The 27333-nt window shown below is 36.9% G+C and overlaps 1 protein-coding gene and 1 long non-coding RNA gene across 2 annotated transcripts; both read left to right on the top strand.

Moving 5' to 3' along the window:
• The first annotated feature begins 18630 nt into the window (after positions 1-18630).
• On the top strand, positions 18631-20737 carry LOC142633260 (uncharacterized). The gene is made up of 3 exons (XR_012843858.1): positions 18631-18904; positions 19883-20247; positions 20338-20737. It is a non-coding gene; the product is annotated as an uncharacterized LOC142633260 (long non-coding RNA).
• A 2347-nt stretch (positions 20738-23084) lies between these two features.
• On the top strand, positions 23085-27060 carry LOC142636572 (cysteine-rich receptor-like protein kinase 10). The gene is made up of 7 exons (XM_075810833.1): positions 23085-23919; positions 25003-25137; positions 25242-25363; positions 25554-25764; positions 25885-26122; positions 26266-26416; positions 26532-27060. The coding sequence occupies exons 1-7, from the start codon at positions 23085-23087 to the stop codon at positions 26859-26861; spliced, it is 2022 nt and encodes a 673-aa protein (XP_075666948.1). The 3' UTR covers positions 26862-27060.
• The last annotated feature ends 273 nt before the right edge of the window (positions 27061-27333 follow it).

The following is a 27333-nucleotide window of genomic DNA, read 5'->3' on the forward strand; positions in this document are numbered from 1 at the left end:
TAAATGTGAGAGGAGAGAATACCATTCTATTATACTCAGGGAGTACATATGAATTTTCCCAATAACAAATCTCTTGTCATATAAACAAATATCATAATGAGTTATGATATATCTAAATACATAACAATTTTCAATTGAGTTATTAGGCTTTTAGTAGTTTTCACCTAAACTCACTATTAATATCACTTTATCATCGAATATTAATAAGTTGTCACCTCAACTATTATGAAATATTTTGTAAAAATTGTTGTCAATGAAGAGTTAAGGAAGCAGAAAATTTGTATCGTCACCATTCATTTCCTATGAAAAAATAGAAAAAAAAAATCTTTAAAATATACCAACTGAAATCTTAATTTTTGATGATTCAGTTGATAGTATACTTATTTTGCCTGAAAAATAAACATTTACAACATGAAACAAATTGAAAGGATATCAGTATTGTATTAGTCTAATGTTTCCTGTGCCAAATTTAGAGCAATAAACATTTACGAGTATTCAACATTATACCTTTGTTATGCCATGAAATTTTGTCAATATTGAGTTTGGTGCCATATTATTATGGTTTGTTGCAATTTTTTTTTTTTAAAGATAGAACTTCAACTTAAGTCGTCCACCTCATGAAAATTAGCCTTTATCATTAGGTCAATATATTAATCGATTTTTTTATGTAAGTGAATTCAAAACTCATATATCTTATTCGATAACAACAAATTTTACTTGTTAAGCTAACTAGAACCAACATTATAATATGTTAATTTAAACTATTACCATAATTGTGGAGTAAATTAATTATTGTATAATTAAGTGAGAATCTCGAAACTTGCTAACTAGTGCCTTTTAATTACTGCCTTTTGGGCAAAAAACCACTCTAACCATTTCAAAACATAATTGTGTTTGTTAAAGTTATCTTCATCTTGTCAAAGGCTTTGTAGCTGAATTGGCACATCCCCATATATAAAGTGCTTGGGGTCTAGGGGGGAAAGGGTTCGAGCTGCGGGATTAGCAGCATATTGTAATTATTTTTCAAAAAAAAAAAATCTTCATCTTGCTTTTTGGCCAAATGGTGTGATTTTTATACGTTTGCACACTGGACCATGTAAGCAACAATAACAAATCCCTATTTTTCAAAAGTGAAAAGGTAGTATCAAAACTTTCCTAATTCAATCAGGGATAGCGTTAGGAGTCAGGGGGCAGCTATATTGCTGGCTGCACGTGGCAGCTCCAATATTTGGCTTTGTTGTTGTTTAGCCAATTAAAGTTTTATTTTTATTTTTATTGGGTAGTCTTTGATGTGTCTGTTTGTGGCAAGGTAAAGACAAAATTATTTTGTCTAAATTTTTTAAAGAGCCAGTTGTTTGTTTTGGGTAAAATTGATTAGTTGGACTTAATTTTTTCAGCTTTGTTATTTGTAATTTTTGTTGTTGGACTAATTTTTTCAGACTTGTATATTTTGTTTTAGATTTTAGATCTATAGATTTTTTATGATTTTAAAATTGTGGAAAATGCTAGAGCTACAATTTTTTTTTTTTTTAACAAATTGTTGATATGGTGAATGGTTATTATTAAGTAAAAACATTATATAAGTGGTGGGCCTATATGGAAACTAGTAAGAATCTGTATCTCATCCATTTGTAAAAATATTATAGATAAGGTTGTAGCTGTAGCATTATTTTTAAGGAAAATTTTAATCAATGCCCTATGGGCATTAGTTTAGGAGCAATTTTTAGAAACATTTTATTGGGAGAATGATAAAATAATAAATATTGTTGACAACTTTATATGTTTCCCATAATAGTAATATCAAAACTTTCCTATTATGGTTTATTAACAATTGCCCTAAGGACATTTGTCAACGTAAGCCTATTTTTAAAAGAGTTAATAATATTTTTAAGGGGGCAAAGTGTAATTTTATAAAACAAAATTAATAAAATTAGCTTATATATATATATATACACACACACACACACACAATAATATTTTTTTAAAAAAAAATTTGGAGGGTGGCCATTACCTCCCAAATTCAATGTGGCCCCTAATTTTATTAACAAATGTTTTGTAAGAGCTCAAATCCTAAAAATAATTGGAAAAATTAATTGGGAAAAGTTAATGGATATTTTAAGGACTGGAAAGTGGCCCAAACCCAATTAATTTAACAAAACCTGGCTCTCTAAGCCCAGTACATTAAATTTGTATGAGAGTAGGCTTACGAGTCAATTACAATGCTAAGGTGGTTACAAGCTATGGAAAAAAATAGTACTGACGGGACTAACGTGAATGAAAGAAAAAAAAAATTCAATATAACTCTTTCCTCGGGCGAATCCGAGAAGGGATGTCTTTATAACAGTTAAGACTGATACTTTTACATTCAAATACAGTTTTTTTTCTCTCTCTCTTTTTCCTTCTAGAATCTCCTTTCTTCATTTCAGAGTGATTTCTTTCATTATATAGTCCTTAACATTCCTTTCTCTCTGTTGTCTCCCTTAGAGCTTCACTTTCCAGTGTAGGGAGTCCAATATAGTACTCCCAAGGTGCTTATGCTTCTCATAGTCGTCAATCAACAAGCTAATTAGCCCTTAAAAATTTCACTCCTTCCTATTTTAGGGAAGATGGAGTTTTGACTACACTTTGCAATTCCCACATGTTTTGGGAGTGTTCCCGCGTGGAGGTGTCTTTTCACCTGCTCTGTGCACATCCCTAATGCTTTGGCATTCGCAACGCTCTATTTATTGCTTAGTACGGTGCTGTGTCCCCCACATTCTATGGCACGATGAAGATCCAATGGTGGAGATCTTTTACAAGTTTCAAGCGAGAGTTTTCCTGCTCATCTTTTCTCTCTATATAAGGGGCGTAGAGGGGACCATTTTTCCCAACCTTCAACCTTTCAAAGAAGCAGTCCGAGGTGCCTCCTGTCCTTATCTTTGTAAGTACCTTTTAGCTTCCATATAATTTTTAGGATCCTTCCCTTCCTCGTCTTACAACTTTTGCTTTCACTTTTTTTTTCCATAGAAATGGGTAGGTTTGCTAGTTTAGTTGACACACCCGAGGGTAGGGAGGCCTTTAAGGCCAAATATAACATATCGTCTAGGGTAACGATGGAGCACTGCCACTTAAGGGAGTGGCATGCCATGAAGCTAGAAGGAGTCGTGGTAATTCCTATAATTGCTTTTGTAGAAGGTGGGATGCAAATTCCAATGAGCAAAGTGACAAGGAACTTTTTAATTTCCCATAGGCTCTGCCCAACCTAGTGTTCGCTTAACTTATTTAGGATACTAGGTAACGTAGATGCTTTAAATCGTAATATGGAAGTTAACCTCACCCATCACGATGTCAACTAGGTGTACAACTATCAATACCTCAAAAACACGGGGTATTATTTTAGAACTAAAGTTCCTTCGATCAGGCTGATTTCCTGCCTTCCTGAATCCAACAAGGGGATGGACCAAGACTTTCGGATCATCTTGAGTGAATGACACAATGGTTTACATTGTTCAATACGAGACGGGCAGCCAGGTGGGGTGCTTATAAGCTTGAACAAATTGTCTTTCCCCCTAGATAGCAGTGCTTCATTTCACCCATCTCTATTTTACTTTTGCTTTCCCTCTTTTTCTTTTAAGAAAATGTACTTTCCTTGTTAGATGTTGATTCTAAATCTCTAACTATATCTTTTCTATTTCATCACAGATAAACAATTCACTGCTCCCAACTTCGATCTTGTGAATTGCACGGACCTCAACAGAATATTACAGTCCTAGATCTTCGTTCACAAGGTCGGATAGTTGCGTGCTACCCATGTTATCCTCAGCTATACACGAATCTCCTCTAGTTTCCAGTCTCCTAAGTACGTAATCAAGGCAAAAAATCGTCGTTTGCTTCAAATCAACGTTGTCGTCCTTAGGTTCCTTACTAGTCCTCCCCCAAAAGGTACTCACAACGTTGCTCTAACCGACCATAAAATAGCCAAAATCCTTTAGGCTGAAGAAGAGGTCATTACGTCAGAGGAAGAGTAGGAAGAACCCATTCGAGAATCAGTGCCTACCGACCAAGAAGAGGATTTCAACGTATTCAACCAGCCTGAGCTTGCTGAATCTTTGGGTGCCATCTTAAGACATCAATCCAACGTACAAATAAGTAGTAATAAGGACTCTGCCGGTGCTGAACAAGAGGACTCTCAATTTACTGGCTTTGTTAGAGTTCCACGCTAGAGGGTGCTACTCCCATGGTGGCCATTAACCCTTGTCCCCCTACTTCTGCTTAATCACAGGCTTCCCCAGCTAAGCCTTTAGAGAGAAAAAAAAAAAAAAGGGGGGGGATTAGAAGACCAGGAAGGAGATGTCCGAGGAAGGCGGGGTTCAACCTTCTAAGGACCAGAAGCCTCCCAAAAAGGTTGCCAAAGGGCAACAAAGAAGGAGCTCCGTAGAGGGTTCCAGTACTAAAGTCGCTCCAGATCGTCATAGTAAAGTTCCCATATGGAACCCACTGTTAGAACTGGATGGAGCCTTATTGCCTGTTGACTCTTCCATCAGGGATTTTCAGCAAGGGAAAGCTAGCTATGTTGCCAACTAGCTAGAGCAGGCTCTACTTCTTCCCCAAGACATGGCGGAGTTAAGTAGTTTAAAGAAGCACGAGGTCTTCTTGACTTTGAAGAGGGATTTCGCTATGGTAGGTGCAAGAATTTAAATTTCTGTTCTTAGTTTCATAAATTTCCCGTTACTAAACTTTCTTCTTTTTTTTTTTTTTTTTTTTGTGTTCTATTTGACAAGGCTGTCCAAATAGCTCATATTGCTGAAGAGTGGGTTGATCACACTCACTCTAAGTTAAAGGACAAGGAGGCCCATAGAGTTTCAACAGTGAAGACCCTTGCAATTGCCAAGAAGAAGAATAAAGACCTTGCTCTGAGGTTCATTGAGGCTAAGAGATAAAGAAAAAAAAAAGTGTTGAGGCTACTTTGGCAGGGGCCAAGAAGCAGGTCGAGGAGCAGCGCCAACATCTTTAAAGGGCCGAAGAGTAGCTAGCCATTACCCGCAAAAAAATTGAGGCCTAGAAGAAGGAGCTGGATGGTAAGGCGGAGGAAGTTGCAAAGGTCGAGTAGGCTAGGTATGACGTGGGCGTAAAAGAAACGGATGAAATTTTGTGGAGTGAGTGGTTTTGTTCTAATTCCCTTGCCATGCCCTTGCTTGAGTTTTTGCTGGTAATCGGCCAGTTGGACCGTGGCCACCTCCCTCCTCTCCTCGGCCAGGTCTAGACTTGTCGAGAGTAGTTGGTCATTTTCATCGATGTTGAACTAGCTTGTTTTTAACGTTGGGAACCTAGTCTCAAGGGGGATGACTCTCGAAGCTATATGTCATTGAGAATGGAGTCTCCCTCGTTGATCTCCTCGGCGTGGTGCAGTTCGTCCACTAATTTTCCCCTTTGCCACATCCAACCTCTTCTTTAGTCCATTAACTATGCCTTTGTTGGCAGCATCAGCCTGCTCGTTGCCTTGCGGATGGGTGGGGGTGTAGTACTTGTTCTGATGCCGTACTTACTGCAATACCTTCCAAATGCTTTGCCATCAAATTGAAGTCCATTGTCCAAGATTAGTGTGTGAGGAATTCCAAACCTAGTAACGATATTCCTCTATATAAATCTCTTTGCATCTAAATTCCTGATATTTGAGAGGCGTTAAGCCTCAACCCATTTCATAAAGTAACTGCTTCCAATGAGAGGCCTTTCCTATTTTTCAGGTACCCTTGGAAATGGCCCAACTATATCTAAACCCCATTGTGCAAAGAGCCAATGGCAGGAAAGGGGGTTCAGGGCTCCCCTAATTTAATGGATGTTCAGAGCATATCTTTGGCATTGATTACACTTTCTAACATAGTCTTGGGCATACTAGGCCACCAGTATCCTTGGGTAAGAGCTCTATGTGACAAGTACATTTTTCCTGTATAACTACCACAAATTCCCTTATGGAGCCCTTCTAGCAATGGCTCCACCGCCTTGAGATGGACACAAAGTAAATATGGCCTGAAAAATGAGCATTTGTATAGCTTCTACTCCTCAAAGAGCCAGTTCCGTGGTGGCTTTCTTCAGATCATCTCAACGTCGTTCCTATCCTCAAGTAACATACCATCTTTTAAGTATGAGACCAAAAAGGTCGATCTAGCTTGGACCAACTTGTATGTTGTGTACCCCAATCATGGTTTAACCAAGACAATTGCGGATCACCGTATCATCAACTATTATGACTTGAGGAAGGCCTTGCTCCGAAGAGGTGGCTAAAGTAACTAATGAGTCTGCATGAGAATTCTTGCTTCTAGGAACCTACTTTACGAAGAAAGCTTCGAAGCTGGACTACAATTGCCTGAGTTTGCCTAGATATCCTTGCATCTATTGTTCCCTTTCCTCAAAATCGCCATTAATATTCCTTACTACTAGCCTCGAACCTGTAAAGATTTCCCAGCCCTACCTCCTAGTCTTTTTATCGTCGTCATTCCGGCAAACAAGGCTTCATATTCCACCTCATTTTTCGTAGCTGGAAAGCCTAATCTTATAGATTTTTCTAAGGATATCTTTTTAGGGGATGCTAGAACGATCCCGAAGCCAGATTCTTTCTAATTAGTTGCCCCATTAGCGTAAATTTCCCACAATGGGGGGCAAGGAGTAGAGACTGTCAAAAATTCTGGGCCCAAGAACTTTCTCTCCTCAATATTAGTCTCCTCGGCGCCCTCAGTGAACTCTACAACCAGACCCGCCAACACTTGCCCTTTTACAGTTATACGAGGTAAGTATTTGATATCAAACGCTTCTAACATCGTTCCCTATTTAGCTACTCTTCCCATATAGCCCAACCTTCGAAGCAATGTTTACAGGGGGAGCTAAGTCAGGACAACAATGATGTATGCTTGGAAGCAATAAGGAAGCTTCCTTGCGGCGTGTATGATAGCCAAAATTGCCTTCTCAAGAGGAAGATAGTGGGTTTTTGCCTCTTGAGGTGTAGCTTGTGCTTTCTAAGTACTGAGAACACACTTCCCAAGTCATTCAAGTGCTCTGAAACCTGCTTACTCTTTACAACCATGTCATCAATATATGCCTCAACGTTCTACCCTAATTGAGATTCAAACATCCTCATCACCATTCTTTGATAGGTTGATTCCGCATTCTTTAGGTCGAAAGGCATCACTCGATAATGATAATTCTCGATAGGGGTCAAGAAAGCAAGCTTTCCTTGGTCGGGCAGGGCTAACGGTATTTGATGGTAGCCTTGAAAGGCATTCAAAAAACTCATCCAAGGATGACCGGAAAAGGGTCTTTGGGGCAGGCTTTGTTTAAATTAGGGAAGTCCATGCAAACCCTCCACTTTCCTGACTTCTTCTTCACCACTACTGTGTTGGCCAACCGTTCAGGACATAATGCCTCCTTGAACACCCCGGCTTGCTTAAGTTTGCTGACCTCTTCTTTTACTACCTCTACATGCTCTTTAGAAGAGGATGAAGGGGGTTACCTCTTAGGAATGGTTGTTGGATTCATAGTTCTTCTGTCAAATCCCACTAGAGGGGACTCATACCTGCTGAGGTCCTCTAGCTTCAAATTCAGACCCTTCTATAAATCTAGGTACATAATTTCAGCCTTGCTCCCCTGATCCACCAACACCCTCTTCACGTTATATCCTCCAATATGGAGGGTCACTACTAGGGCATCATCATGGTGCTAGAAAGTTCCAATCTTATCTTCATCTGAGAAACCTAAGATTGGCTGTATTTCTGCTTTGGCCCTTTTGGATTCTCAGACTTGCTCCTCGAGGTCCAGCTTTTATGCAATGGACATGATTCGAGAGGAAGGGTCTACGTACCAGCTCGGGGCAGTGAAGATGACATTGATAGTCCCTAATGAAGGTTGAGAGATAGCTTCTCTGTGGGATCCTTGCCCAGCTTGACTTCCCTGCCTAGAAGGTTGGTGCATGAACTGCTTCAACTTTCCTGACTTGATTATCTGCTTTAAATGGTCACGCAGGGTTTTGCAATCCTTAGTGGTATGTCTCATGTCCTGATGGTATTGGCAGTAGAGACTTTAATTGCACTTGGATGGATCTCCCCATCTTATTTTGCCATTAAATATAAGGTTCATTTTTAATCTTTTCTAGAATTTGATGCACTGGCTCCTTAAACATCGAGTTGATCACCTGTGCATTAGCTCATGCAGGTTGGTTGATGAAGTCTTTCCTAGGTCGACTATGGTCGTACCCCTTTGGCCAAGGATCTCTCCTTTTGGGAGGGAAGGATTTGGCTTTTCCCTTTTCTTGGACTTGATCTTCTTCAACCTGCTTATGCTTGTCAATGCGATGCACGAGCTAGTGCATACTTCAAGCAAGCTTTATGGTTAGTGACTTTCTTAAGTCATGATTTGTGAGAAGCCCCACCATGAAGGTTCTAATTGCCACATCTTCAAAATCTCTGTCAATTTCTTTAAAAGTCTCCTAATACCTGTCAGAATAGGTTTTCAGGGTTTCACCCTCCTTTATTGCCATGGACAACAAAGAATCCAATGGCTGAGGGACTCTACTGCATGTAACAAATCTAGTGCCAAAAGCAACGGTAAGCTCTTCACAAGAACTTATTAATCCCTCTTCTAGCCCGCCAAACCATCTCATGGCCACAAGTTTAAGGCTGGGGGGGGAAACCATGCATATGAAGGCCTCATTTCTAGAGTGAATGGCCATCCTTTAATTGAAATGGCTCATGTTCTCTATAGGATCAGTCCTCCTATTATAAATGGTAAAGTCAGTTGTGTAAAGCGGTGAGGGAGTTTAGCCCTGTCAATCCAACGCGTAAAAGGTGACATCGATATTTGATGTAGGGCTTTACTCATTGCATCGTTTCCCAAGCTCCTAGGGGGTGAACTCTTAGCTTTTCTTCTACTATGCCTCTCCTCTCTATCTAAGCCCAAGGATGCAGAGAAGGATTCATTAGGAGGAGTCCTAGACCTCGGCCTATAGTCACGGTCTTCCTTTAAATCAATCCCTTGGCTAGATAAAGGTGTCCTATCCTCCTTTACATGCTTCCTACGGCGCAGTTTCTTATGCAAGTGGTCAATCTCCAACCTGAGATTCCGCGTTTCTTCGTCATGTGAGATATGAATCCCTAGTCCGGACTAACTCTTGCTAGTACGGTTCATTTAATCCATTTCAACTCGGACACTAGGAGTTCGATTAGTTTCGCGATCCCTCCTTCAGTTTAGACTAACAAAATGGTCAACATGTTGCGAGCCCACAAACTCCTCTCAATTTTGCCCAGAATTTTCCATTTTTAATATCACAAAAAAGCTTGTACAATGAAGATTGCAGATGAATTCCCACAAATGAAGCCAAATGTAAAGATTGGAAAGTGGCCCAGGCCCAATTAATTTAACAAGTCCTGGCTCTTCAAGCCCAATACATTAAATTTGTAAAAGAGTGGGCTTATGAGTCAGTTGCAATGCTAAGGTGGTTACAAGCAATGGAAAAAATAGTAATAATGGGATTAACGTAAACAAAAGAAAACAAAGATTCTGTATAACTCTTTCCTCAAGCGAATCCAAGGAAGGATATCTTTATAACAGTTTAGACTGATACTTTTACAATCAAATACAAATTTTTTCTCTATCTCTCTCTTTCCTTGTAGAATCTCCTTTCTTCATTTCAGAGGGATTCCTTTCATTATATAGTCCTTTACATTGCATCTTAGCCCGCCACCTGTATCTCTTAGGGGAACCATTTGGATGTTTATCCCGCCAGGACCCTTTTGGAGGTGGTAGAGAGAGAGCTATGAGCTGTGTAGCTATTGTTTATGTGTTTTCCTCATAAATGTGGCTAGTTTAGTTGGTGCAGAGCATTAAATTTAGAGGTGGTTGTCACCTTCCCAGATATTTCCCCCTTTCATTACTTACACAATTCTGTTGTCTCCCTTAGAGCTTCACTTTCCGGTGTAGGGAGTCAGATATAGTACTCCGGAGGTGCTTCTACTTCTCTGGTCCTCAGTCGATGGGCTAGTTAACCTTTTCCCCTTAGACCTCTTACTTTTGGTTTCAATCCGGTCCTAAATGGCCCTGGCGTCTTCCTTCCTCAATCTTGGCTTACACATGTGTGGGCCTTTGATCGTCCTCAAATAGGGCCCACAGCTTTAAAATATCCTCGGGCCATTTGCTCCCATAGATATTTTTACAAATTTTTTATGAGAAAAGAAAAATAAACAAACAAACAATCTTACTTAAGTCTCTGATATTTTTTTAACCTTTATTTTCATAAAGATAATATCAAAATTATACTAAAATAATGAATTAATTAATGTCAATAGCTTAAATGAATTTGGCTCTAACTTACACAAGGGTATGAATTTTCAAACTTGAAGATTGCCGCCCCTCCCCCCCAATAAAAAAACTATATTAGTTTTAAAAGGTGAGGAAATATGGATTATGGCCCCTAGAACCTATATAAAGAAGAGAAGAAAGGGGAATTTAGAATTTATTTTATGTGGTTTGATCTTATCACAATTTAATTTATAGATTTTTAATTGTTGCATTTAACTTTTTGAGATTTGAATTAAAATTTAAATTGCTATTGTTTTGTTCAAATACTAATTAATGATTTTATTTTAGTCCAAAATTTATATCTCAAAATTTTGTACTTGAAAAGTTTGCAAGACTAATAGGATCAAACAACAAATGCTAAAAGTCTCTGCATTTTCTTTAGACGTTTCTCAATTAAATGTAAAAACCTTGTAGAATCCCAACAAATTTGTGGCGGTCAGGGGGGAGCATTAGAACGCAACTACCCCGTGAATTTCGAGGCAAAGATACACTATTGAAGTAAGGACTTGGCCTACATGCAAACATAGAAAAGCCTAAGTTCAAAAGAAAATAGACTATTTGGATTGTCGATGTCTGACCCGAAGCGGAGAACCACGGGCCTTCGTTTGACCACCCGCTGTGGCGACACTCCAGCACTCGCGAGGCCTGTTGGCAGCCCCTTTTGGATGTGATCTTGCAGTGGTGCTTCGCGCGAAGCTTCGGGTGCTCTCTCTCTCTCTCTCTCTCTCTCTGGAGGAGGGTAGGTGTCTACCTTTGGTGATGTGGTAGGAATCTTGGCCGAATTTTAATTAATGACCAAAAGTGAGTGAAGCCACCACCCATCATTGGGTTTTTCTAAGGTGTGATTGGTCACCTGTTTCTAGTTGATTTTATTACCAATCTTAGGCTAAGAAAAAAGGAATTTTTCCTAATCTAATGTGGTTGGCAAAAAAAAATCTTGATTCTTGAGTCCGAAAGTTTGGTTACATGTGGGGAAGGTGTTAGACACCCCCACAACGCCTGTCCAAGAACAGTCTTTTATTTTGATAAAACCTTAATTTTTAGAGATTAGCAGTAAAAAACATGAATTTGGCTTTGGCTTTGGCTTTTGGGGCTTTGCATGCATGGAGGGTTTGAGCTTTGGCTTTTGAATGGGTGTGGTCCCAATTTACGCTTTCCTAAGGCATGCGGGCAAAGTACCAGATTTTCACAGCAAAAATCCGGCGACATGTCACCTTCCTTTGGCGGCGGAAATTATGCATCTCTTTGCCTTAGGTGAAATAAGTGTGACAATCACATCAGAAGGAGTGGGCAGATATATATATATATACACACACACACACACACACACACACACATACATCATGCACAATGCTAGCACACAGAGCAGGAAAGTAAATGCCTACATCCCTAAAGCATGACCCAAAATATAAGTGCAGGAAAGTAAACAGGGGTCGTCATACTCTAGAGATGAGGACGAATGATACATGGCATGATATACCTAATACAACCCATCTAAGAGATAAATAAGGGAGGAAAGAAGGGGGTTTAAAAGAGTACATAACCAAATAGGATAAACTAGCCTCCTAAACCTACTGAGCATAGCCGCTTGGCTCAAATCTACATGCTTGCATCCGCGCCCTTTTTGCTTTCGCCTAGGAGATTGTGCCCTAGCTCTAAGCGTCCTCACTCTATATGTGTACATGTAAAGGCAATGACAAGAAACCAACAGACAAGCAATGAAAGGAAAAGATGCAAAGAGCATACGAAAGAGGCATAAAGTAGATAAGCATGATAGACATGGCAAACATAGGATATGTCAGGAGATATGACAATCGAAGATAAATGAACAAGCAAGAAAGCAAGAAGGAAAACAAGAAAGAAGATGTCGACGCTCGGCCTCGACTCAAGGCGGCGAAAAACCACCGTCGTTGGGCCCTCGTTCGACCACCCGCCATGGCGACAGCTCCCCTACCATGGCGACAGCTCCCCTGCCATGGTGCAATCGGTGCTTTTGTGGTTCACGCGAAGTTTCGAGTGCTCTCTCTCTCTCTCTCTCTCTCTCTCTCTCTCTCGGTGGAAGAGGGTAAATGTTCTACCTTTGGTGGTGCGGCAGGATTCGAAAAATGGCATTTTTCCTAATCTAATGTGGATGGCAAAAAATCTTGATTCTTAGGTTCGGAAGTTTAGTTACGTGTGGGAAAGGTGTTATGCACCCTACAACGCCTGTCCGAGGACAGTCCTTTGTTTTAATAAAACCTTAATTTTTACAGATTGGCAGTAAAAACATGGTTTTGGCATTGGTTTTTAGGGCTTTGCATTCATGGGGGCTTTGAGGTTTGGCTTTAAATGGGTGTGGTCCCAATCTATGCTTTCCTAAGGCATATGGGCAGATGCTAGATTTCCACATCAAAAGACCTGGTGACATGTCACCTTGCTTTCGCTGCAGAAATTAGGCATTGTTGTGCCTTAGGTGACACAGACCGTGACAATCACAACGGAATAGGAGCGAGCAGATACATACATACATACATACATACATACATCATGTACAATGCAAGCACACAAGGTAGGAAAGTAAATGCCTACATCCCTAGACCATGACCCAAAATATAAGTGCAAGAAAATAAATAGGGGTAGTCATACTCTAGAGATGAGGACGAATGGTACATGGCATGATATACCTAATACAACCTATCTAAGAAAGAAAGGGAAGAAGAAGAAAGGGGTTTAAAAGAGTACATAACCAAAAGGGATAAACTAGGCTCCTAAACCTATTGAACACAACTGCTTGGCTCAAATCTACATGCTTGACTCTGAGCCCCTTTTGCTTGCACCTGCAAGACCATGCCCTAGCTCCAAGCGTCATCGTTCCATATGTTTACATGCAAAGGCAAAGACAAAGACAAGCAATGGAAAGAAAGAGATGCGTAGATAATGCGCAAAGGGTACAAAGCAAACCAGCAAGATAAATGTGGTAAGTATAGCATGTGACAGGAGACATGACAAGCTAAGATAAGCAAACAAACAAGAAAGCAAGCGAACAAGACAAGAAAGCAAGCAAACAACAAAAGGTGGTGTCCACGGAGGACAAATGTCGATTTGGACCGAATGTCCAAAAATTCATTGTGTCAAAGTATGGACAACACACTAGCAAGCAAGACTCATGCATGGACATGTAACAAGCGTGTAAAGATGCATAGAAAGTCAACGTGTGGCGCAAACAAGCATGGCAAGCATATCAACGTACGTAGCAGAAAAGGGGAAGGGTACGCACAGAGCAACCCGGCATCCAAAGACGCATTCCAAGTGGTTACATCCAAACAGGGCCTCATGGGCATCGGATGTAACCATACACCCGCTAAGGGCATTAAGCGTGGCAAAGCCTAGACTAGAGAGGCTAACATGAAGATAAAGTATGGAAGCAAGCAAACATAAACATGCAAATAAGGATGATCCAAACCTTTTGATATAGGCCAAGGTGTATGGATAATGATCAAGACCATAAAAAGGGTCAAGATCTAAATCCTACCCAAGTGGCCAAAACACAACAAAGAGAGACAAAAGCAAAAAAAAGGGCTATAATAGCACATGCCATGACAAACATAGTTTAGGTCTAGGTCTAGGCACACAAACATGGCATGGAGTGCACAAACACATAGAAAATAGTATAAAGCATGTAGAGATCATAGATCTAAGCTTGTAGGCATGTGAAATGTAGATCAAAACATGTAGTCATGTGAAAACATGGATCTAAGCATGTGGATGTAAGCAGAAAGGCTTGAAAGAACACAAATCCAAGCATACAAGTATGTGAACACATAGATCTAGACATATATGCATAGAAACATGCATGTAAACATGTAGATCCAAGCAAGGCATAGCCAACAACATCTTACAAGCATGTGAGTATGTAACCCTAACATCAACATGGAATAATAAGAGGAAAAAAGCATGGGAAAACGTGGCATAAAGCGTAAAGTGTGTAGGAAAGACAAATAGACATGTAAACAAGCATAGAAACATGTGGATCTAGCCAAACAACACATGAGAAAGATAAATCTAGACACAAACACATGGTATGAGGCATGGAAACATGTGGATCTAAACATCAAACATAGGAAAGCGAAGATCTAAGCATAGAAAGCATGGCATAAAGCATAAAGCATGTAGATCAAGACAAATAACATATAAACAAGCATGGAAGAACATGGATCTAAAATAACAACATGTTAGGAGCAAGATAAAGCAAGAAACATGCTAAGGAAAGCAATAAATTATGCTATTAAGGCAAAAATAAGCTTGATAAAGCTTGAAAAAAAATCTTTGGAAAGAAAGGGGTGTGGATTGTAGCTAAAAAGTTACATTCACACCCCTAAACCTCAAATCCAAGGTATGGAACCAAGAAGAGGAAGATGAAAGGTATGAACACTACCTTGTATTTTTGGAGAAGAGAGAAGAATCAAGAAACTTTGATGTGTTTTTGTGTTTTTGGGAGAGAAATATGGTGAGAAAAGAGAGAAAAAAAAAAGCCCAAAACAGCTCCCAAAAACCTAATTTTTCAATTCTAGTCCGAGGCACACTTTTCAAGGCACGGCGCACCTCGTTGGTGTGCGGACTGGGCCCAACAGCCCTACAAGGACCGCTAGGCTAATGTCATCGTGACATCAGCAAATTCGTCTTGTTGCACTTTTTGGTTCCAACTTCGGATGCGCATTTAGAGGTCTTCTCGAACTCAAATTGAGGCAATCTTGGTGTCCCTAGAAATCTCTAGATGTCTATTTTTCATAACACTAAAGAAATTAAAATTTCAACTATTGGATCAAAAGTTATGACCTCAAGAGTGTGTTGACGTGATTTTCACCATTTTCTCGATATTTCAACCATTTTAACTCCAATTTCAACCCATGAATAGTCGTTGGAATTAGAATTTGATCATCTTCACACTGGCATTGGTCTCAACCCATTTTGACGACTAGGTCAAGATTAGGGTTTCTCGGGCCCACCAAGAGTCAACTCCGGATCAAACTTGGTCAAATTTGCTAAAAATCTTTAAGAAGCTCAGGTTTGATATAAGATCATGAAAAATATTATTTTGTGAGGATTTTGATCTTCGGTCAACCTCAGGTTGACTAGAGGCATTTTGGTCATTGTAGTTGAAAAAGTCACTTTGGGTGCTCCGGTGTCCGGACGGGTTGTGTCACGTCATTTTGGATGTTCTCGCTACCCCATGGAGAGAAAATAATATTTTTAGATTTTTCGAGGTTCGAAACGCAAATCGAGGGTGAACAAAATACGATATCAACATGGACTGGTTACTATGGTAATCTGAGGAACAGGTTTATTGTGAGATGTAATAGCCTAACCGAGAAGTAATCAATTGATTCAAAAAGGATTCAGCTTTGGTTTCCATCCCCAAGGAACACAAAGAAGTTGATGCGGAGCCCACCGTTATAGTCACCTCTGCATTAATTGGCTATTCCTTCCTAATGTTAGCCTCATTAAATGCCGAATAATTAGCTTGAACAGTAGAGGCACCCCAAAAGTCTCTTCATAATCAAAAAATGTTAGGGAGATGTTTGATGGGACAAGTATCTCTCCAAATCCAACGAACGGATATACAACTGGAAAGGAAGAAGAAGGGAGGATAAAAGGAGGAGATGGCCAACAAGAAAGGGGGATCCAAAAAATTAGAATCAGAAAACAAGAGAGCAAAAATTTGCATTTGCCTTTGAATTACTCATTGTACCTTGGGAACTAGTTTTTTTTTCTCAATAACGATGTTTATTTTTGTCTTTCCTTGCCTTCGATGACCTGTCCAATCTTCCCATTGTGGAGTTCTGCACTTATTTACTTAGAAATTAGTTGTGTTGATCAAGAATCCATTCATAGCTTTTCATAGTTTTTGTTTTTGACCCCACAGAATTCATTTTAATTCAAACTTTAGGGCTTTAATTTTTTCTTTTTTTTTTAAGAAAATGAAACGATAATTACATTAGCAAGTCACAATACAGATACACAAAGTAGTTGTACAATAATTTTTAAGGCTTCTAACACGTGAATTGGTCGAGTTACATAAATTACGAAATCTTTCTATTGGACCATGAGTTGTAATCAGTAACATTACCTGATTTTTTTTTTATTAAGAAAATCAAAGTTAGAATCCTCTTCCTCACTTATAAGAACAGTTCAATTATAAAATAAAAAAAATAAAAAATGGAAAAATTATGACAAGATCAAACCATTTTAAGTAAATTATAATATTTTCCAAAAAAAAAAATAAATAAAGAAAGAAATCAAATCAAAATTTTGACAAAGAATTCCTGGATGTCAGTTTAGAAGACTGTTCCAAAAAAAAATAGAGAGAGAGAAAACTACATCAAACTATTTTCATAATAAATATTTGGTAGTAGATTATTACAGGCTATTACTGTTGGCAAAATAGTAATTTCAACGCTAGATTCATATTAGAAACTTTTAACAATTTGTCATTTAAAATTTGTTATAAAAATGTTGTGAACATAACCCCTTTTAAAAAAAGAAATACCTATGATGATACCCAATCACATACTCAATCACAACTTATCATTTTGTAATTGAAATTCAACACTACATATGTCACCCACACAAAAACTTGGTAAGAAAAAATTAAGTGCATCAATCACGAGGTGACACTGCATATTATGAATTTGAGTGTTTCCTAAACTTTCTCTTCAATAAGACATTATTAACAGATGGCCTTTCTATACTTGCAGAAACTGGTGAAAAGTTCGCAGCCGCTCTCTTCCCTTACTTTTCCAATTCAGTCCGTAGCCATCAGCGACTTTTTCTTTTCCATCCCATATGTTGTCTCCATTTTCCTCTACAGTCATTATCTGAACGATTTTCTTCACCTTTAATCGTTTATTTATCAATATTTTTTTTATTTTGATAGATAAATTTATTTATTTTATTTATATATGTAGTATTATTTTCCCCCTTATGCCCCGGGGCCTTGACCCCTCATAAGGACAGAAATATTGAAGATGCTTGATTAACTTGGTTTACTTCTTGCTTCACGTGTACGGCATAGTAATAGTATACCCTGTGTGAAATATTAGTGAAAAATTAATTTAAGTATTTATCTTGGTCTTTTTCTTCTTCCTCTTCTTCTCAAAAAAAGAAAAAAAAAATCTTGGTCTTTAAAATTATCAAAATGCTTTAATATAGAATAATCAAAAATTAAAAATCCCTTTTGACATGGAATGATTGGTTGGCTAACTCAATTAATACTTGGTCTATTTGGATTAAAGAGGAGGAGTAGAGTAGAGTTGGCTAGAAATTAGCCTAATTTTTGGTTAACTCTACTCTACTCTCTTCTTCCTTTCCCTTCATCTAAACAGGTCATTAAGTACTCTCGGAGTACTATGAATAGTGTTCCTTTCACTCGCATTTATGGTGGGATTTATAACTAAATTCATAGTGGGATCTACTATGCATGTAAAAGGAGGGAGCACTATTCCACTGTACTCTAAGAGTACATATGAATTTCCCCTGTAGCAGACCCCTTGTCATACGTACAAAGATTATAACTAGTTATGCACTTATGCTATATATAAATACATAACAGTTTTCAATTGAGTTATTAGATTTTTATTAGTTTTCACCTAAACCCACTATTAATATCACCTTATCATCTAATATTAATTAGATGTCACCTTTGTAAATGAAGAGTTAAGGAAACAAAAAAATTTCATCTTCACCATTCATTTCCTATGAAAAAAATCACAAAAAAATGTTTAAAATATACTAACTGAAATCTTAGTTTTTGATGATGCAGTTGATAGTATACTTATTTTGCTTGAGAAATAAACATTTGCAACATGAAAAACAATTGAAAGGATATCAGTATTGTATTAGTCTAATGTTTCCTGAACCAAATTTAGAGCAATAAACATTTACTAGTATTCAACATGTTATCTTTGTTATGCCATGAAATTCTGTTCATATTGAATTTTGGTGCCATATTTTTATGATTTTTTACTATTTTATTTTTTATGTAAATACGATAGAACTTCAACTTATTCGATGATAAAAGATTTTACTTATTAAGGTAACCAACATTATAACATGTTACTTAATTTAAACTATTGTACTAATTATGGAGTGAAAGTACTCTCTCTCTCTCTCTCTCTATATATATATATATATATAAAAATCAAAAATCAAAGCCTTTGCTAGCACCACAATTTTTCACATTAACACCATACAATATTTGAAAAATTAAAAACACTCTTTTCAAAACCCAATACTTATCTCTTTTTATTTTTGTTGATAAAACTCGATACTTATCTTTAAAAATTAACGAAACCCGATAAACACCAACACAAACTCAACATGCAGGCTTACTCTTCTCTCTTCACGCTACCCCTCATTCCTTTCTCTTTGGCTTAAACACAGAGCATCCCTCTTCTCTCAGTCTCGCTCTCTTTATTCATAGCCTTTGCTGGCTCAAGTCTTGACCTCTAATTTATAATCAATGGTACCGATATCTTTTTGCAAAAACAGGCCAGCCCATCACCATGAATAGGTACCCTTTGTTCAAAATTTGTATCCTCTCTAGGTGAGTTTTTATTCCTTGATTATATTATTCTATTTAATAATATATGTTTGCAATCCAATTTGACTTATCTTATTCAATTCTTCTCCGTTTTATATATATGTGGACGATCTTCCTGTTTGATCTTGATCAAAACCCAACCAAAATATATTTAACTAAAACTCAGGGATTAGGTTCTCAAAAACATATAGAGTCTCACCAGTTTTCTTGCTTAGTTTCTCTGTAATATTCTCTCTCGTGTTTTTGCTGGTATAATGGTTGAAAGAATGATTTGAGGATTGGTATCCTTTGTAATGGCCAACCTAAGTGTTTGACAAAATGTCTCAGTGAAATTAGAATCAGTGAAAATTAAAGTCTTGGTAAAAATTTTACATTTGTAGCTATTGTGTATGAAGAAACAATAAAAACATACAACATATCATTAAAAACATACATATCGTTAAATAATTTTTACTCGTTTAAAAATCTGTAATATGCCTTTTGATTTTGCATAATGATAGAGGTATTCATTAAAGCTTGCTATATGTCAAGTCTCTCTCAACCCTCTCTCTGAATCTTTGCCTCAAATTTATAATATCTAATACCATGCCCATCTTGCATAATCATATATAACTGAGTTATATAACTTATGTTTTAGACCAAATTATATCTGTAGCCTTTTGTAATTTCCTGTAGCTGAATTCTTTTAAAATAGAGTTCCGAACATGTTTATATCTATAATTATTTATAGCAATGGATTGGTTTTGTTATGCACTACCTTTACAACTCCAATGCAAAGAATTATTGTAGTTCTTAGCTTGTATTGATCATATCATTTGAGTTTTGCATTTGCCTTTAACTCTATTCTTCTGCTTGCAATATCCCAGCTAAATATGGTCATTTTTGTTCTCTATATTACTGTAGTTCTTAGCATGTATGGATCATTCTTCTTCAATTGATTTATAATCAGTTAATGCTTTCATAATCTTTATATGGGGCAAGATATGAAGGCACATGATGGTCCAATTTTGGCAATGAAATTTAGTCGCGATGGGCAGTATCTTGCAAGTGCTAGTGAAGATGGGATTGTGCGATTATGGCAGGTGATGGAGGATGAGAGATCTAATGAACTTGACATTCCAGAAATAGACCCATCCTGCTTATATTTCATAGTGAATCATCTCTCTGAATTGAAACCTCTCTTTGCCAATAAAGAGAAAACGTGTAAAGTGAGCAACCCGAGGAAATCATCAGACACAGCATGCGTAATTTTTCCCCCTAAACTTTTATGAATTTTGGAGAAACCATTGCACGAGTTCCGCAGGCACAGTGGTGACATATCAGATCTCTCATGGTCTAGGAATAATGTAAGTAAATTATTTGAGTGCCAATTTAATTTTATGGATTAAGTATAAATGTTATTGATTTTCATAAATGTGATGTTTATTTTGATGCAGTATCTGCTCTCATCATCAATTGACCATATTGTTCGTCTGTGGTGAGTGGGATGTCATCATTGACTCAAATTGTTTACACATAGTAATTATGGTGAGCTCATTGATGTTCCATTGCTTCAACCTAAAATCTAATTTGTTAGTTAAGGAACCAGCCAGGGTTGGATAAATGTTGGGGCAATATCCTGATGTTATTGTTTTAATATGCTGGAGTTATTGTTGCTGATTTTTACGTTATGCTGTGATGTAGTAACCTGCGTTTAGTTTAACCCTGTTGATGATTCAGTGGTTCAATAGATGGAAAAGTTTGTATTTGGGCTATTCATGGTTGTCAAGTTGTAGACTGGAATAATGTAAGAGAAATTGTCAATGTAGTGTGTTATCGCCCTGATGGGCAGGTTTGGCGATTTTCTTGCTCTTTTGTCTTATAGATAGAATCATCAATAGTAAGTGATGCTATGTTAACATCTCTTTGTTTCTATCACAAGGGAGCATTGTTGGCTCCATTGATGAAATTATAAGATTTTATTAGCTTGATTATAAGATGTAAGGTGAGTTAGGTTGCTTAGATTTTGTGTAAATGTAATATTTGCTTGAAATCACTTTTGACGGTTTAAAATGAGATTTTAGAAGGAGAATTTTTGGGGTCAAGATTGTCTAATTGCGGTTGCCATTGGCTTATGTGTAAATTAAATTTCTAGAATAAAGATAGATGTGGCAATAGTGTTTATTGAAATTCTTGACACATTGAATGTTTAAGAGCATGATCTCCAAAAATACAGTAGAGCGAAAATTAGATTCGTGTAGTGAGGCTGATTTACAATTAACATAAATTTGTATGTTTTTATTGTTGCAAAATTAAATTTGGATTCTGGCTTTGAGCTGAGCTAGGTAAACATACAATGATTGCAATTCTTTATAGATAGTTTTTTTTTTTTTTTTTCCTTCTTCTTTTAGATTTTTTCTTGATGGGCAAATCAACCACTTATCGATTCTTTTAGCCTTTTCTTTTACCGTGAGGTTAATTAATTATTTTATTATTTAACTATTTCGTGTATTTCACATATTAGTGACTAGTTATTGTATAATTAAGTGAGAATGTCGGAAAAAAAAAGTGAGAATGTCGAAACTTACTAAATATTGCCCGTTTGGTTATCTCCTTTTGGGCAAAAAGCCACACAAACCATTTCAAAACATAATTGCATTATCTTCATCGTGCTTTTTGGCCAAATAGCGTGATTTTTCAATTTTTGCAAGTTATACCATGTGAACAACAATAAAAAAACCCTATTTTTTAAAATATAAAAAGTAGTATTAAAATTTTCTTAAAAATAGTTCATTAACGAATATGGTTAGGATTTAGAATTAGAGGGGATGGCTCTGTTGTTGGCTACATGCGATGGTTTCGATATTTAGCTTTATTGTTGTTTAGCCAATGAATCTTTTATTTGGAAGCCTTTGATGCGTGCGACTGCAGCTAGGAAAAGACATTTATTTTGTTTAAATTTTTTTTGAAGGGTCGATTGTTTGTTTTGAGTCAAATTTATTAGCTGGACTTAATTTTTTTAGCTTTGTTATTTGTAATTTTTGTTTTTGGACTAATCTTTTTAGGCTTATATATTTTGTTTTAGATTTTAGATCTATAGATTTTTTTATGACCTTTAAATGGAGGAAAAGGCTAAAGTTACAAATTTTTTTACAATTTACTAATTCGGTGAATAGCTATTGGTAAGTAAAAAAGTTATGTAAGTGGTAAGCTTAAATGCAAATTAGTAAGAATTTGTATCTCAACTATTTGTAAAAATATTTTAAATAAGTTTGTAGTTGTAGCATTATTTTTAAAAGAGTTAATATTATTTTTAAGGGAGTAATGCATAATTTTATAGAATAAAATTATTAAAATTAACATATATATATATATATATATATACATATACTAATATTTTTATTAAAAAAAAAAAAGAAAAAAGTTGAGGGTGACCATTACTTCCCAAAGTCAATGTGGGCGGCGGTCCCTAATTTCATTAACAAACGTTTTATGAGAACTCAAAACCTAATAATATTATAGGAAAAAAATTTAATGGGAAAAATTAATAGATATTTTATAAGAGCAAGATGTGGATACAAAATTTAAATGCGGTTACTTAAGTTCTTTTTTTAAGCTTTTATTTATATTTTTATGAATGAAATGAAAGTGTATTTTTTAAGTTAAATAGTTATATGGCAGAATTTTAAAATAAAAATTTAAGAAACATTACTTAAAAGACTGTTTATAAATTTTGTCTTTAATTTTTATAAACTTCTTACTAGAAAAAGAAAAAATAAAATTGAATCTCTTGATAATTTTTTTTTTTTCATATATATAAAGATGATATCAAAATTTTACTAAAATAATGAATTAATAGATGTTCGATATCCACGGACGCGTGGTCCATTACCATTAGTATCTACGGTTACGTTTTTCATAATTGCCGACGTCTGTTTTGGTCATACTGCTGTTTGCAACCCAGCAAATCATCTCGCCTCATCTGTAACAAGGACACAGCATTAAAGGGTTTTTTTGTCAGAATTGGTTGACGTGTTGACTTGCGTTAAGAGACGCCCTCATCCTAACGGCAGACTATACGTCTTCATTGCTCGTATCTATCCTCTAACAAGTACCTAATCCCATTCATTCTCATCAAAACGTGTACTAATACAATAAAAAAATCTCTGCATAATTTCCGAGAGGAAGAGATTAGTTCAACAAAATGACTTCCTTCAATCCTTTCTCTCTTCCAATCTTGTTCTTTTCCATACTCAGCCTTAGCTTCCTAAGCCTCATCACTCATGCTGCTGACCCTGTTTTCCTCGAGGATGTATGTGCAAACAACACTTTCAGCGCCAATAGCATCTACCAAACCAATCTAAAGTCCTTCCTCTCTTCACTCGACTCCAACGCCACACGCAACATCGAATTCTTCAACACCACCACTGGCCAAAACACCTCCGACCCTGTCTACGGTCTCTTCAACTGTCGCGGCGATGTCACCCCTCAACTCTGCCGAGACTGCGTGAACGCGGCGGTGAAAGTACTAACCAGCAAGTGTTCGAGAGAGAAGGTCGCTCTGACATACTACGACGAGTGTATAGTGCGCTACTCAAACCGGTCGTTCTTCTCCACCGTGGACGAAAAACCAAGGCTGGGCTTGTTGAACACCCAGAATGTAACTGATCAGGACAAGTTTAATCGATTGCTGAACACTTCGATGCTTGAGTTAGCAACTGAAACCTCGGACTTTCCGACGGGTTCTAAGAAGTTTGGGACCAAGCAAGTGAACATATCTGCTTTTCAAACACTGTACAACCTTGCACAGTGTACCCCGGACCTGTCCAGCACCGATTGCAAAACTTGTCTACAGGATGCTGTGAAGCTTCTTCCATGGTGTTGTAGTGGAAAACAAGGGGGTAGAATTGTTTTTCCTAGTTGCAATGTTAGGTACGAATTGTACCCATTTTACACTTTGGCAGCCACTGCGCCTACACCTTCACCTGGGGTTCAATCTCCACCGCCTCCAAGTCCAAGTTCCGTGAGTGGACCGAAAGGTAAAGTGGTTCACCCATTAATCCCATTTGAACTCTTTTTCATTCTTGATTAGTATTGGTTAATGCTATTAGGTGGTGTTAACTTATGTCAACATTTCACAGCTTGCTTTTTGGAAGAGCTTTATCTTATTCGTAGTACAATAGTCTATAATAATATGTATTCTCTATCGGTTTGGTTTTGGTGTGAATCACTCTCTTTATCTTTAAGAAATATGGCATAATTAGGCAAAATGTATGGTCGTGCCCATGAGTGGTTGCCATCATGACTGGTACTGATAACATAAATAACAAATTAATATCTTTAAAATAAGCAAGTGTTTCTGTATTTCGACATTAGATTATAGAGTCCATTATACTATTATAGGGTCTGGACCCCGCCAATATGTGTATTCTATAAAGCAGATCAGTTGTACCCAAATTCAACAACAGACAAAGGAGATAAAAATGAAGTGAAAGTTGACTAGATACGATAAATTGAATTACATAATGTTTCACGATTTCAAATCCTCTGTATTTAGACAAACTTCTAACTAGCCTTAATTAAAAAATAAAAATTGACAATGTTAGATACTAAAATGTTTAGTTCATGAGTATGGGTTGTTTTCTTTACCTGCGGTTACATTCCTTTTATGTGTTTATGTGATTCTTAGTGGTTGACGGTCTTTTGGACCATTTTCTCTGTTCCGTAGTGCATAACTTGATTACCTTTATAAAATAAAATCAAAATGTGTGTGTCCACATGGTACTTGAAGAGGAGGGAGGGAATAGGAATATATACTCCTACCTGCTCTCATATTGTGATAAACTACCACGTGTTAGAAATTTAAGCTGATAAGAAATTGTGAATCTAGTCACTCAATCATTATTGTGACAATTTATTCCTTATGTACATTTAACTGAAGAAAGTAGGATTAAAAAAAAAACTGATCACTATGACTCTCAATTATACAGTGAAACTTAATCATTTTCAAGAAAGTGCTTATCATCTCTGACCATTGTATTGTTGAGCATGTCTGAAACATGTGGCAATCAACAATGAATTTGAGCTGTACCAAGTGCAATCATACGATGTTGTTTATGCAGATAAAAGCAAACTGTCAACATCAAAAATAATCGCCATCGTTGCTCCAATTTCTGCCTCTGTGGTTCTATTCATTGTGGGCTGCTGTTTCCTAATTAGGAGAGGAAAGAAGTACAATGCAGTAGACGGAGAAAATGGTAATGAATAAGTAAATTGGATATATGCAGTCTTTTATGTCCTCATGTCCGAATACAATGCTCTTTGGAGTGTAATATCTCACGTATATTCTTTGCATTTGTAGCTGCCAATGATATTACAACTGTAGAGTCCTTGCAATATAATTTTGTTACAATTGAAAGTGCCACAAACAAATTTTCAGAGGATAACAAGCTTGGTGAAGGAGGATTTGGTCAGGTTTACAAGGTATGCAATTAGAATACTTAACTAATTTTATTTTTATTACCATGCTATATTACAGGGCAGTACTAGTTAAGCATAACAAATTAAACACATAAAAATGTGAGTAATTTAAAGTTCACAAGATTTTGATGTTGGAAATTTTCAAATTATACAAAGTAAACTATTCTAAGGATTGGTTAAATTATATTCTCAGGGAACACTTCCTAATGGACAAGAAATAGCTGTGAAGAGGTTATCAAAAAGCTCAGGACAGGGTGCAGAACAATTTAAGAATGAGGTTGTAGTGGTAGCCCAGCTTCAACACAGAAATTTAGCAAGGCTATTGGGTTTTTGCTTGCAAGGAGAAGAAAAGATACTTGTTTATGAATTTGTGCCCAACAAGAGTCTTGACTATATTCTATATGGTCTGTCCATTTGAACATATGTTTAATAGTCTTATGTCATTATGATAACAAATTAGTAATCAAGAATCATTTGTTTAAGCTTTTGTTCCTAACATGAAGTAATTTTTGATGAACTTGTAGACCCAACAAAACAGGGACTACTGGATTGGTCAAGACGTTACAAGATAATAGGCGGGATTGCTCGAGGAATCCAATATCTACATGAAGATTCTCGACTTCGAATTATACATCGCGATCTCAAAGCTAGCAATGTATTGTTGGATGCAGATATGAACCCAAAAATTTCAGATTTTGGCATGGCAAGGATATTTGGAGTTGATCAAACTCAAGGAAACACAAGTAGAATTGTGGGGACATAGTAAGTTCTGACATTTTTTGCATTACATCATTTCTGAAACCAGTCAGGAGTCAGCTATGAACTCAACTTAAATAATTAGATTCATCAGAATAAGGTTATTGACTTTTTATTAACTCTGTTATGTTCTTGGTGATGCCTTGTAGTGGTTATATGTCTCCAGAGTATGCAATGCATGGGGAATTCTCTGTGAAGTCGGATGTATATAGCTTTGGTGTCTTGGTTCTAGAGATTATCACTGGCAAGAAGAATAGTAATTTCTATGAATCAGAAGTTGCTGAGGACCTCTTGAGTTATGTAAGTGTGAAATTGATGTTGTAAATATTTTCCCATTAAATGTCTATATCATCTTCTCCAAGTTGCTTAGAAGAGAAGTGTGGCATTCTGAACACAACATGATAAATTGGTGCAGGTTTGGATACATTGGAGGGATGGTAGGCCTTTGGAATTGTTGGATCCAGCTTTGGGAGATTCCTTTTCTAGAGATGAAGTCATGAGATGCATCCATATTGGTTTATTATGTGTTCAAGAAGATCCAGCTGACAGACCCACCATGGCGACGATAGTTCTCACACTTACAAGCGGCTCAGTTTCACTGCAAGCACCTCAACAGCCAGCATTTTTTGCCAAAACAGACACAAACATCCCAATAAAGGGCCTGGAGTCATCAGATCAATCTACAAGCAAGTCAATGCCATGGTCTGTTAATGAAGCATCCATTACTGAATTAGACCCTCGATAGTTATATTTCCAACTTAAGTCTCTGTTTACCAAGTGATGAATTGAGTTATGGTTCCATATGACATTTGCTTATGGATAGAAATTCAATATGTTTAGAGTATCCAGTAGTTCAGTTGGAACAACCATCCAAATCCTCTGTACGTTTGGTGTACATTATAGTTTTTGCTCTGAAGATGAATAAATGGGATGGGCGTCAATCATTTAAGAATGTTGCAATTAAAGTCAATAGTTTCCAAAACTATTTCATTTTGAATAAGTTAAAAAACAACGAGGCTCTTGGAATCTGCAGTCCCATTCTTTTGGCAAATAAAATAACATAAAATAAATATGGTGAAATGAAATAAATACCAGAGATCAAAATATGCAAGAAAATATTAAATATCTCCAATTTCTAGAACACGTAATAGTCCAGTTAAGCTAATCAACTGCTACCGAAAGTATCAAAAACTTGTGGCTTTTTAGTACCACCAAAA

This window comes from Castanea sativa, chromosome 5 (genome assembly GCF_040712315.1).
Source record: "Castanea sativa cultivar Marrone di Chiusa Pesio chromosome 5, ASM4071231v1".
In the NCBI taxonomy this organism is placed as follows: Eukaryota; Viridiplantae; Streptophyta; class Magnoliopsida; order Fagales; family Fagaceae; genus Castanea; species Castanea sativa.